This window comes from Diplodia seriata (genome assembly GCF_021436955.1).
Source record: "Diplodia seriata strain FDS-637 chromosome Unknown scaffold_7, whole genome shotgun sequence".
Classification (NCBI taxonomy): Eukaryota; Fungi; Ascomycota; class Dothideomycetes; order Botryosphaeriales; family Botryosphaeriaceae; genus Diplodia; species Diplodia seriata.
Window position 1 is genome coordinate 1993510 of NW_027117314.1, and position 12681 is coordinate 2006190.

General features: G+C 59.1%; 5 protein-coding genes across 5 annotated transcripts; 3 read left to right on the forward strand and 2 right to left on the reverse strand.

Moving 5' to 3' along the window:
• Window positions 1-152: 152 nt before the first annotated feature.
• Window positions 153-4053, forward strand: SLS55_007342 (uncharacterized protein; the record flags this gene model as incomplete). The annotated part of the gene is made up of 4 exons (XM_066778762.1): window positions 153-551; window positions 2776-2965; window positions 3030-3189; window positions 3246-4053. 4 exons carry the CDS (start codon window positions 153-155, stop codon window positions 4051-4053), a joined length of 1557 nt encoding a protein of 518 aa, XP_066631199.1.
• A 380-nt stretch (window positions 4054-4433) lies between these two features.
• SLS55_007343 (uncharacterized protein) lies at window positions 4434-5998 on the forward strand (the record flags this gene model as incomplete). Its single annotated transcript, XM_066778763.1, has 2 exons — window positions 4434-4984; window positions 5068-5998. 2 exons carry the CDS (start codon window positions 4434-4436, stop codon window positions 5996-5998), a joined length of 1482 nt encoding a protein of 493 aa, XP_066631200.1.
• Window positions 5999-7266: 1268 nt separating this feature from the next.
• Window positions 7267-9445, forward strand: SLS55_007344 (uncharacterized protein; the record flags this gene model as incomplete). Its single annotated transcript, XM_066778764.1, has 3 exons — window positions 7267-8163; window positions 8212-8727; window positions 9404-9445. 3 exons carry the CDS (start codon window positions 7267-7269, stop codon window positions 9443-9445), a joined length of 1455 nt encoding a protein of 484 aa, XP_066631201.1.
• Window positions 9446-9837: 392 nt separating this feature from the next.
• Window positions 9838-10548, reverse strand: SLS55_007345 (uncharacterized protein; the record flags this gene model as incomplete). The annotated part of the gene is made up of 1 exon (XM_066778765.1): window positions 9838-10548. The coding sequence occupies one exon, from the start codon at window positions 10546-10548 to the stop codon at window positions 9838-9840; it is 711 nt and encodes a 236-aa protein (XP_066631202.1).
• Window positions 10549-11593: 1045 nt separating this feature from the next.
• Window positions 11594-12555, reverse strand: SLS55_007346 (uncharacterized protein; the record flags this gene model as incomplete). The annotated part of the gene is made up of 3 exons (XM_066778766.1): window positions 11594-12049; window positions 12108-12208; window positions 12303-12555. 3 exons carry the CDS (start codon window positions 12553-12555, stop codon window positions 11594-11596), a joined length of 810 nt encoding a protein of 269 aa, XP_066631203.1.
• Between the last annotated feature and the right edge of the window lie 126 nt (window positions 12556-12681).

The window sequence follows — 12681 nt, forward strand, 5'->3', positions numbered from 1 at the left end:
TGCCATACCCTCCGTTCAATCCCGTCCGGAACATTCACATCCAACGACCGCGCTCTCTTCAACCTCGCTCCACCCATTCGTTCAAAGCACACCAACCACAATCCATTTTTCCAAACTACACAACCAACCCCCTCCAGCAAAACCACCAAACCATGAAGCTCCCCACAACCGCCGCCTCCGCCCTCCCCCTCCTCCTCGCCGCCCTCCTCCCCCACACCACCACGGCCACCATAGCCGGCACGCTCATCAACAACTGCGCCTACCCCATCTACGCCAAGACGACGCGGGGCGGCGGCTACGACTCGCACGAGCTGGCGCGGGTGGCGCCGCATGGCGGGACGTACCACGCGGCGGTGCACGCGCACGCCAACGGGGCGGGGGTGACGCTGAAGGCGCAGCGGCAGCCGGACCCCGCGTGGCCGGATGTATACCAGGCCGAGTACACGCAGAGCGACACGCCGTACACGCGCGACGGCCACCGCGACTGGGCCTGGTACGACCTCAGCACCGTCGACGGCTCGCCGTTCGCGGACGAGTGGCGCCGCCTCGAGGTGCGCGGTAGTAGGGGGAGGAAAGCGAAGTGTCCGGTCTTGGAGTGTGCGCCCGGCAGCGGCGCGTGCGAGTGGCCCGTCCCTGAGAGCGGCGTCATGGGCGATTGTAGGGCTGGGAGGAGGGCGGAGGTTGTGGTTACGTTGTGTCGGAGCAATGTGACCACGACGACGACGACTGCTGCTGCTGGTGCTGACGACGGGTAGGTGGTGCGCCGGGCTGGAGGTCGCCTCTTCCTCCTCCTCTTCCTCCGCCTTCAGCTGTTTCGGCACGCCTCCGGGAGCTCGGGTGCTACATCACTCTCGTTTGGCAACTCCCAAGGCCGGAGGCTCCCCGCGGTTGGGTGGTTTGGGCCAGGGAGGGGTGTGACCGCGCTTCTCCTCTTCGATTTGCGTTATTTGGTTCTTTTTTTCCTATCTTCGTTGCGTCATGTTCTGCTCTTTTAGAACGATTGTTCATGCTGGAAAAAGCTAGGGAATCTTTGTTTTATCGCGGATGGAGCCCGAACGAGAAGGGGTTTGAAGACTGACGGGAAACGATTGGCCCGTCTGGTCCTGAACTTATCTCCGATCAATGGGGCGATCTTATACAGGTCCAGGAAGAGCTGTCTTCTTCTTGATTTTAATACAAGCCGCGAAAGCGAGTGGCTGTGAATGCGGCTCCGCAGGTCAGAGGCAGCTACCTTACTCTCAGAGGTCATCTGCATGTGGGAAATCTATCAGCATTAATAAGGGTTCATGCTGTATCAATCCGTGGTCTACGTCATTGCTCTAGAAACATGATTTGTCTGGGTAAGACCTTTTTGGACACTGTGTGGGACAGAGCGGCCATATCAAGCTCCTTCACGGCTTAGAGAATCGGCCCTACAGACTCCAGGATTCAGGGAATGTCGCTTATTATATGCATACCGTCTAGTTACCACGCCTTCAAGGTCTCTGGACGCCACCTGTTCTCCCATCTCTTAGTCTGCGAGGTCCACCAACGCATCCACCCGCACGACCGCAGGTGCTAAAGGTTTTTATTCCTGTAAGCCACGACACGGGAAGTTCAAGTTAACCTCGGAACATAGATGCAAGTTTTAAACCAATGTGAAGACATCAGCCTGCGCACTGGTAAAATTGCTGCGAAGATCACCGTTGACGCGGGAAGTCTAAGTTGCGCTGCCCGGGGAAAGGAGAGAACTGACCGAGAGATCCTGCAGGCACAAATAAGCTTGCTTTCTGAGACAACGAAGCATTTGGGGAGCATGGGTTGGACAAAAATCCATGTAAGAAAATCAAGATTTCAAGCAGTGTCTTTTCTTTGACGCATGTCCCGATCTTGGTGTTCACACGGCGGCGCGCCCGATCGTTTCAGTTGTTCATCGAAGTGGCCGTGGCGCCTTTATGCGACTGTTCTACCGCCATCTGCCGCGTGTCGGACCAGCCGTCGCCATCGAAGATGACCATCGCCAGCCGCGGTAAACTGTTTTATGCTTTTTTCCCCTGCATGCAATTTAGCACCCGTTCCTGCATCTGGGCAGAGAGCAGGCGGCCACGATCCACAGCCGCGCGCGGGAAGCCTAAAAGATCAAGCATGAAAATCAGACCATCCCCACTTGCCGAATCGATGGACTGAGTTTCCGAACCATGGACTGGAACCGCGATCAACGGAGCCCGAGCTGCCTTCAGCCTACGGCGACGGCATCTGACGAGTGGCGCCCGGGACAGCCTTGTGAGGAACGGTTTCATCGCTGACGGAGGCGAATCCGGGCAGCTATTGTCGAATCTAGCGTGGCCACCAACGCAGCCATCCCGCGCAACCCCGACGTCAGGCACGGCTTCCCATTGGCTGAGTGCGCGCGCAAGGCTGGGGGTCGTGACGAATCTACGCGGGAACCAACGCCCCATGGAGACGACTGGTCTATCGCGGCGTTGCCAGGCGTGCATCTCCAGAAAGCGCCTCGCGGAAGGAACCGAGGTGCGAGGAAGTAGCTGAGATGAAAATGGGCTGATGCGTCAGAGAAGCAACGCCGTTGTCACCAAGTACTTGAGCAATGTACCTGGCCGCGGATCCTGCACGTAGGGTACTACTTACGCTTTACTTTTTGCCCTTCTCTTGCGGGCCTTTTCGAAAGCTTCGCTGTTGTTCAACATTCTTTTCGATTCGATTCCGATGAGATCGCAGGATGGGTGCAGCTGAGAACCTTCCACACGTAAGTCACTCGCCAGGAGACTCTGGTCAAAGCTGCCTACTGAATTTCGTCAGTTCCTGCCGGAGATATGGGGACTGTTCATCTTCGGATGCATCGTCTTCAGCCTGCGGTTCATCGTCCGGCTGCGCACCGTGGGCATCACGAACCTGTCAGGCGATGATTACTTCGCCATGTGCGCATGGGTCTTCTTCACCGTCGACGCCATCGTCGTCGACCGAGCGTGTACGTGCCCAAACTGCACACTTGCCGGGATATAGTCTTGCTGACGCAACGACAACCCACGCAGACCACTACGGCACCAACGTCGACTTCAGCGTGGCCGAGTACGAGGTGATGACGAGCGCCGAGCTGCACAGCGTGTCCAAGGGCTCCAAGTACGAGCTCGTGGCCTGGTTCTCCTACTCGGCCCTCATCTGGTCCATGAAAGCCACCATGCTCTTCTTCTAGTACGTCGAGGCCGCCATTCTTGCTTCTCCATCCACTAACACACTTCCCCACCCAGCCGCCGCCTCACCTTCGGCCTCTGGCAGCAGCGGCTGGTCCGCTACCTCACGCTCTCGTGCGCCCTCACCTACGTCGGCGTGCTCGCCACCATCACGCTGGGCTGCCGGCCGTTCGCGGCCAACTGGCGGGTGCACCCGTCGCCGGGGCTGGCGTGCACGTTCCGGCCGCAGAACATCGGGGTGGTGGCGGCCTTCAACATCGCGACCGACGGCGCGCTGCTGTCGGTCCCGCTGCCGCTGCTGTGGCGGCTGCAGGTGCCCGCGCGCCAGAAGTGCGTCGTCGCGGCGTTCCTGCTGACCGGCGTCTTCGTCGTCGCCGCCGCCGTCGTCCGCGTCGTCGTCACCCTCGGCAGCGACCCCAGCACGACTACTGTTAACTTGTGGGGCGTGCGCGAGACCATCGTCGCCCTCGTGTGCGTCAACGTGCCCGTGCTGCGCCCGCTGTTCGTGCGCCGCTTCTGGTCGCGCGAGGCGTGGGGGTCCGACGGGAGTGGTGGCAGTGCGGGCGCCGGCGGCGATACGTTTGCCGCGTATGGCGAGAGGAGCCGGCACCGGTATGGTGGGGATAATGGCCGTGGGGAGCTGGCTGGTTGCGGGACCGGGGTGTTTGGGGGGTCCATGTTGGCGGGCAAAGAGCGCAGCGACGCGAGCTTGAACGATGCGGGGAGCGAGGAGTACATCATGAAGAATCTGTCCAAGGATCGGCGGGTCGTGGTCGAGGTCGAGGTTGAGATCACGAGCGAGCGGCGCAAGCAGGGCGAGCGGACGGACGTGGAGATGGGCAATTCGTGGGGGCTCAGGGATTGAGCGGCCCGCTCGTCTTCGGCTTGTTTTACTTTTTTTTTGTTACTTTTTGTCGTTGTGTCTCCGCTGAAGATGTGGATGAGGCGGCTTTTAATCTAATGGGTGGCCGGTCAGCAAGGAACGAAATGAAGTTGCTTCCCGCTGGTCGCACCGAATTTCCAGCAACCGGGGTTCGTCGCACAGGATACTCCACCTTCAGTCGACCTCGCATGATGCGTGAGACTTCAGCGCTGAGACGGGCAAAGTTGCGTGTAGGAAATTGAGCCACCCTTGCAGCCGTTGCCGTCATCTTTCAGCTCCCCTGAATCCGGGCGACACTTAATTTGTGCAGACCACCACGCCTCGGAACTCTTCACGATCTCTCTCTCACTTCCAACGCAACCATGGCCCTTCAACTCGACAGTGGTGTGTCGGCCAAGCAGGTGGCAGACTTGGGGATTGACGTTGTCAATGGCTGGTATGGCCACTGCAGCGACGACAACAACAGCCTCAAGGACAAGCTCGTCATGGTCATCTGGGAGAGAACTGCCTTCGTATCCTTCGCAATCAACGCCTTGAACGACCTCTTCTCGAACCCGACAACGAGGGACCTCTGGAAGGACGAAGCTTTCACTACGACAAAGCAACTGGTCGAAGCTTGCTGGAGTTTATATTCGGAGTTAAACACTTGCCTGGATAGAGCGAAAGACGAGAAGCCTCCATGGCCATTTCGACACATGAGCGTCGAGGAGATTTGCGCAAAGGTCGACTGCTTGCACAGCGCGCTGGTGCTGCTTCGCTTCATTCTCGAGAAGGCTTCGCAATGTGGCAAAGGAACCCCGGATGCGCGAGAGCTCAGAGCAATCCAGCATCGCCTGGATGATGTTGCGGCATGTGTTGCAGAATACGGAAAGGTTCTGGTTGGCAACCTATCGAGCTATTCGCCGGTGCAGCGGTAAGTGAAGGTATCCGGAGACACCGAGTGGCATCACGCTAACTGGGGTGTAGACGAAGCACCTGCTATCTGGACTTTGACAGCATAGCCAGGCCTCCCCGTGAAGCCCGTATGACCATGGAAACCGTTGAGATATGTCTTGCTCAGACCGAGCATCCTTCGGAAACGGCGGATCCGAAACCGGATTTGGACACTCTGAAGGAAGGAGAGCCACTGTCTCCAGCTCCAGCAGATGACAATGATGCGGCTCCCCTTCCTTCATCGGAGCTCGACAAGTGCATCATCTATCTTGAAGAGCTATTGCAGCAGCTCAAGGTGGTGCAGAGGTCCGGGGACCCCGACTCGCCACATGACTTCGCCGCCGAATACACTCAGACGAGGAAAGCACTTGACAACTTGATTCTCGGCGAAAGGCAACAGAAGCCTCCTCCGTCGAGAAGACAGTCGTTTCAGATCGCGCCCGTCAAGGCCTATCTTCGTCGTGCGAAGTACTCCTGGAAAGACTGGCTCTTGCTCGGGCCCATCATGCGGCCTAAGAAGGAAACATTTACAATCGCCGAGTTGCACGAAGGCGATCAGTGCCCATTCCCCAGCTGCGGCGCCCACTCCACGCCTTCGAATGAGCCTGCGCAGTCGGAAATCAGGGAGAAGCTGGAGCATTGCAGCGAGAAACGGGTTTTCAAAGTGCCTGGAGACATGCCGGACAGCACTGCTGCGATGCCCAAAGTCGAAGATAGCACTCCGCCGTCCAGGCTGCTCAGTCCTGCACCTGGCCCCCCAGCCAATCTTTCGTTCACGACCATCTACACCGAAGAAGACGACTCCTCCTCCTGCCACTCATGTTCTTCTCACGAATCCGCTTCGAGCTTCTGCGTAATCGGCGAAGGCTCCTCCAAGGGACAAAGCCCCTTGCTTGGAAAAGATGCGTTGCCCTGGGCGCTGCCCGAATGTATGCGCAACATGCCAAAATCAGCAAACGATGCGCTACAGATGTGGACGACGCTCCTGGACTGATTTGCAGGTCCCAACATGGCGTTCATCCACAGCGATTGAGCGCTGCACAGCATCGTGGCGGAGATACGAGTATACACAAGCAGAGGCCGAGACTCAGGATGATAGCTCCGCTGTTTGAGCTCGGTATTCCCTTATTTTCCTAGGGTAAAGTGCCGACATCACGCCAGAGCCTCAGCCTTATGTGGCAGGCTTATCGGCACTTCCATGTAAACCCCTGTCGTTGGGGGCTGACAGCACATCCTGGAGGTCGGCAGCTTGGTAAACGGGGAGCAGTGATTGGTTCAGGCTTCGGGCGAACTTGTCCGAGCACGCTTGTTTCGAGGCTGCCACGCCGCATGGCTTATCGACGTTTCTGCAGGACCGCGGCCCAGACCCCCGCGAATAGATTGACGATGGAACCCGGTCAGCATCTCCGCTCTTGCATGTTTAAGCTTAGTTTAGGGGTGTCTTCTCTCACAAACCGAACCTAGACTTTACACTTCTGTCTCTTGTTTCCTCTTCATGCTTCCCGTGGAATTGCAGGGGAAGCGGCTGCTTTTCTCGCGAAGAGGCGTATACGAGATGCTTGCCTCGTCCCGTCGCCCACTTTATCGATTGTCATGCAAGCCAAGACATTATTCTTAGGCCGTCCTTCCTAAACAGGAGAGGCCCAGCCGTTTCGCCTGAAATCTCTCGCCGGCTATCACCAGAAACGGGCTGGTGTGGCTTACTCCACCCTGCACATCCAGATCCGCCGCCGCTCGCAACAAGTCGGTTTGCCGGCCATGCATATCCAGACTTGCCGCGAAGGAGCAGACATACGAGGTAGGATTTTAATATGAATGTCGCCTCCAAAATTTCTCCCAAGCGGCTTCGAGCTCTCCCCGCCTCTCGTTATCCATCTTCTTCTTCTTCTGCTGCTGCTGCTCGTGAGGCGCACCGCTCGCCGCCCGTGAAACCTGCCCCATCGTTAGCTCTTTCCATCACCGACTCTCCAATCGGTCAGAGGGTAGAAAAAAAGAAGAAGAAAAAGAAACATGGCCCGCCACCCATACCTACCCCTAACCATCTTCGCCCTCGCCATCCTCACCACCACCACCACCTCCCCCGCCGCCGCCGCACCAACATGGCCCTCCCCCCAAACCGACGAGCTCGAAGACATAATGCACCTCACATCGGGCCTGCACTCGCGCAACTTCACCTCCCCCATCACGCCGTGTGGGCGGGCCCCCTCGGGGACCGTGGGGCGCGTGCAAGCCGCGGAATGGATCCGAACCGCCTTCCACGACATGGCGACGGGCTCGGTGTACACGGGGATCGGCGGGCTGGACGCGTCGATCGCGTACGAGACGCGCAGCGGGGAGAACGCGGGGCCGGCGTTCAACACGACGCTGGCGGCGTACGCGCCGTACCTGTCGGCGCGCGCGTCCATGGCGGACCTGCTGGCGGTCGGCGTGTACGCGGCGGTCAGGGCGTGCGGCGGCCCCGCGGTGGGAGTGCGGGCGGGGAGGGTGGATGCGCGCGCGGCCGGGGGTCAGGGCGTGCCGCTGCCGCAGAACTCGGTGGGGACGTTTCGGAACCAGTTCGACCGCGTCGGGTTCGATGAGGAGGGCATGATAAGGCTGGTGGCGTGCGGGCATACGTTGGGGGGCGTGCATGCGGACGCGAATCCGGAGATTGTGCCGGCGGGCAGCGTGGCGGACGATGTGGTCATGTTCGATGCGACGGCGGATGCGTTTGATAATCGCGTCGTGACTGAGTATCTGGCGAACGAGACGCAGAACGCGTTGGTGGTGGGCAGGGCGACGACGAATGGGCGGAATTCGGATGCGAGGGTGTTTGCGGCGGATGGGAATGTGACGGTCAGGGCCATGGCGGATCCCGAGACGTTTAGGAGTGTGTGTGCGACGGTGCTGCAGCAGATGATTGAGGTTGTGCCGAGTGGGGTGACGCTTGGGGATCCTATCGTTGTGTACGATGTGAAGCCGAGCGGCATGCAGTTGACGCTCCTGGATGGAGGCGAGTCCGTCAAATTGACCGGGGATATCCGTGTCAGGACTACAGAGCGCGCTGCTAGTCAGATCGAGAAAGTCCAGCTGGTGTACAAGGATCGGGAGGGAGGGGATGGCGGGACTCTGGAAACCGAGTCCTCAGGGTCGGCGTCTGGCCTCGACGACACTTTCGAGGTATGCCCTCAATCTGCATCTTTACAGCCCTCGCTAACTTGCAACAAGTTCTACGGCGTCTCCGCGAACATCCCATCGGACTCTTCGATATCATCCTTCAACGTCGTCGTCACCCTGAGCTCCGGAGAGACCGAACTCCACGACAACAACGGCAGCGGCTTCCCCCTCCAGGACAGCATCATCTTCCAAAGCCCGCAGAGCTGCCTCAGCGGCACCACCATGTCCATCACCGCCGCCGTCCGCACCACCGAGTCCTCCTCGGCACCAACGCTAAACGTCACCTACGGCGTCCCCGACTCCCGCTCCGTCCTGCCCGTCCTCACGGCCTCCACCGTCTCCATGACCAAAGGCGCATCAGTCGGCCCTTACGACCTCTACACCGCCAGCTACACCCTGACTTCCACGCAGGTGGACACCGCCCGCTTCGACGTCAAACTCGACGACGACGCCATCGACAGCTTCAAGCGCTCCGCCGACCTCGCCGACACCTGCGCCGACCTCAGCCCGGACCCGGTGCCCTCCTCGACCGGCGTGCCTTCATCATCCTCGACATCAGCACCCGCCGTATCCTCCTCCTCCTCCTCCTCCTCCCCCCCATCCACAACAACAACGACAGCAACAGCGCCCTCAACCACCACCCCAACCCCAACCCCGACCCCCACACCCCCCACCTGCCCCTCCTCCGACGGTGCCAAATGGACGACAACCACGACAACCTTCACCATCCGCTGCGGCAAGGACTACCAGGCGGGGCAGATCGGCGTCGTCTACGTCGCCAGCTTCGAGGGATGTCTAACCGCGTGCGCCGACGCCGAAGGTTGCGAGGCGGTTGCGTACGTGGGCGGGACGGGGGCTGGGGACTGCTACTTGAAGGACGAGGCGGCGGGGGCGGTGGAGGACGAGGGGGTGTGGGGGGCGGTGAGGGATGGGACTGAATGAGTGAGTGGTTAGGGGTGGGGTGGTGGGAAAGTTGGTGGGGATGGGGATGAGAGTGGGGCTGAAGTGTGTTTGTGTGTGTGTTTGTGGGGATATATACCTAGCGTGAGCGTGTTAATGATGGGATCGACTTTTGTTGTTTCTCTTTCGTTTTTTGATGCGTGGGTAGAAAGCTTGCAACAGAGAATAGCTTCGTATACCGTACTGATCGAGTAGAAACACATGAAATGAATATGTATCGGGATTTGGAGCCCCGTGTGTGAATTGTGGTGTTTGGATTAGAGGCTTGCTTACTGTTAGTCAGAATGCGAACTTCATCCCGGCTGCGACACACGAGCGTAAGTAAAGCCAGGAGAAGACCACAAGCGGAAACGAAGAATTTACGCACGGTAGACTTACTCAAGCGCCCGTCACCAGGAATTCTTTGTATCACCGAAGGGGAACGAGCCGAGCCAACTGTTACTTTGAACGCCAAGCGGCGCCAATGGGAAATGAATATGATGGTATCGTGCACAAGAATATTGGTACAAACAAGGAAACATTCCCGATCGGGGAAAAAAGAGGATATGCTAGGGAAAGAGCCGCTCAGAGACATCATCATCTCTCGCGTCCTCTCACGTTCTTCATCGCTCATGCAGTCATGACAGTAGGTAAGCAAAAGCCGAACCAGCAGCCAGTCACCCTCCCTCCTTCCTTCCCACCACCTCTCCAGGTGCAAACTCACTCTCAAGACCCCCTCTAAACCACACTCTTGCTCCCCATCCTAACACCACCCCTATTAATCCACCACATGACCGTCCCATACACGGCGGTAATGAACCACAGCAGCATGCACGTCAAGTCGACCCAAACGGCATGCTTCATGCGCCTGATGCCGGCGTCGTACTCGACGGCCTCGCCGATGTACATGCGGCCGAAGATGCCGAAGACGACGAGCCACAGCACGAAGACGACCCAGTCCCAGGCGAAGAAGAACAGCGACTTGACCATGGGCAGCAGGTACGCGAGGCAGGTGAGGGCGGCGAGCCCGGCGACCACCTCGGCGTACACCCACTTGGCGTCGCCGTACGCGTGCGCCTTACGCGCCGCGTCCAGGTCCACGCCGTACAGCCCGCACACCGTCAGCGCGAGCACGAACTGTAAGAAACGCAGGAAGACGCGCGCGAGTAGCCCCGGTAGCCCGCCGTGGTGCGAGTACGAGGTGAGCTGGTTGAGGGTAATCATTGTGGCGCGTTTGTCGTTGGCGACGTTGTGGTTCAAGTCGTAGTGGGGTGACGGGTAGCGAAAGTTTTGGTGGTTGGCAAAGTGGTTGGAGAAGCCGCCGGTGGGCGAGATGGGGGTGGTGGACGAGTGGTGCCGGGGCCGGTGGGTGTGCTTGTGGGCTTGGTGGGTTTTGTGGTTGGTGTAGATGGTGTGCGCTTCGCGGCCGAGCTTGATGGCTGTCAGCATCGTTCGTGTCTTCTTATCTGTGTTGCTGCTGCGTGTCTGATGACTTGCGCTGTGCTGCGATGTTCGATCCTGCGAACTGGGGTCTGCGCTGGGAATGTGCTCCTTTATGCGCTTGCGTGTGCAACGGGGTGACTTACACTGTACTGCTCAAGGCGGAGATGTGTGGTGTTGGAGTGTGTCCCAAAATGCTGTATCAGGCGGACAGGAGACGGTGGTGACCTTATACTTGTCGCAGTCGGACAAAGCTGGCCAGGGACAAAGTGATTATAGGCGTGACTCGAGACAAAGAACAAGCAAGCTCCTTGGTTTAGAAATTATTGGCGGATAAAGAAGTGCGAGTGGCGGAAACAAGGAAACAACCCAGTCAATGGGATTGACGCTACTCGGCGCTGTTGGCGATGGCAGCGAGGAAGCAGCAGCGATCACGGATCGGAGCTGCGGTTTGCTTGGATCTGGAAGGAAGGGAAGTTGGGAGTTGGAAAGCAGACAGTGGCGGGCAAAAAGGCCAGCTCTTATAGCAGCACACACGCACACGCATTCCTGAAACCGGTGGGCGTGGAATGGTGGCTCTCGTGGGCAAAGGTGTGGGCGAGCCGCCGCCAGCGCCCACACGTCATGGCTAGCGCCGTGTCCCTGCAGCTTCAGTCAAGATCGCCCGTCGCAAACGATTGGCCATCAGCCACGCTCGCCTGCCCTTCGCGCTGTGTGCGACAGCACCGACGCACGCCCCTCTCTCCGCGCTGTTTGTTTCATCGCCTTCGAGCGGCCACTCGTTGCGGGTCCATCGCGTTTCGCCTGCACCATTGGCCCTGGATGCTCAGCGATTGCGCGGGGGAGGGTCTGCGGCTCAAGTCCGAGGCCCTGAGTGCGTAAGCGCCCGGCTCCCTTTCAGCGCCTCGCCGTACCACCACAGCCCGCGCAACCTACGGCCAGCCCTCAGGGTGCAAAAAGACCACATTCTCCGCTGCCGACTTCCGAGGTGGATATGTATTCGAGACGTGCATTACTATTCATAGCCAGCGCCTGCGTGCGCGCGCGTCCTCGCTCACGGAGAGCTGTACTTGTACCCGTACTGCTCCTTCGCCTGCCTGCAGAATTCCGCCAGCTCCTCGCTCTTCTGCCTGAACTCGTCGTCCGTCTCCAGCTTCTTCTTGATTGCCCTGTTGGTCATGGAGCTCTCCGCCGGCACGTCGACGCCCTTGCGCACCGCCGGGCGCGCATCGATCCTCTCCCACCACTTGTGCAGGTTCGGGAACTGCGTCGCCAGGTCGATGCCGAGCAACGCGCTGAAGTTGACCCAGCTGAAGTTGGCAATGTCGGCGATGCTGTACTTGCCGCGCCCGGGCCCGACGAGGTAGTCGCGCTCGGCGAGGTGCGAGTCGAGGATGCCGTACAGGCGCTCCGTCTCGCCCACGTAGCGCTGCACGCCGTACGGGATGCGCTCTTTTGTGAACCTCAGGAAGTGGTTTGCTTGTCCTTGCATGGGCCCGAGTCCTCCGTGCTGCATGCGTGTCAGACTCTTTGCATCTGCTGAGTGAGATTGGAGAGGGGTTGCTGACCTGCCATGCCACCCATTGCTCGGCGCGCGACAGATCCTTTGGATCCGCGAACGAGAACTCATGCTCCGGATCGTAGTGCCGTGTCAGATACGCCAGGATCGCTGTCGGATTCACGATCGATCAGCAATGTCTTTGCCTGAAGAATCCACGAAGCCCCGCAGCAGAGAGACGCAGAGCCAATTGTTGGCCACTTACCAGCCCCTTCCTGCACAGGGAAGCTGTCGTTGTCGTGATCCACAATCACGGGGATACGTCCGTTGGGACCGAGCTTGGTGAACCACGGCTCCTTCTGGATGTTCTCCATGATGTTGATGCTTTGCACCGTGTACTCCAGCCCATACTTGGCCTTCAGCTCCTCCAAGATGATGCTCGCTTTGTGGCCGTTGGGCGTCCCGAACGTGAGCAGCTCGATGCCCTTGTTTGCGATGAGACCGGATGGGCGAGACATGATGGTCGGCGGTATGATTGCTGGATGGAGGGCAGACCGGGAAGCGTGGAGAAGACGGGGAATTGTGCGAGAAAACATCTTCGGCGGCGTGGTACGAAGCTGGCTTTATGGGGGAGAGGGAGAGGG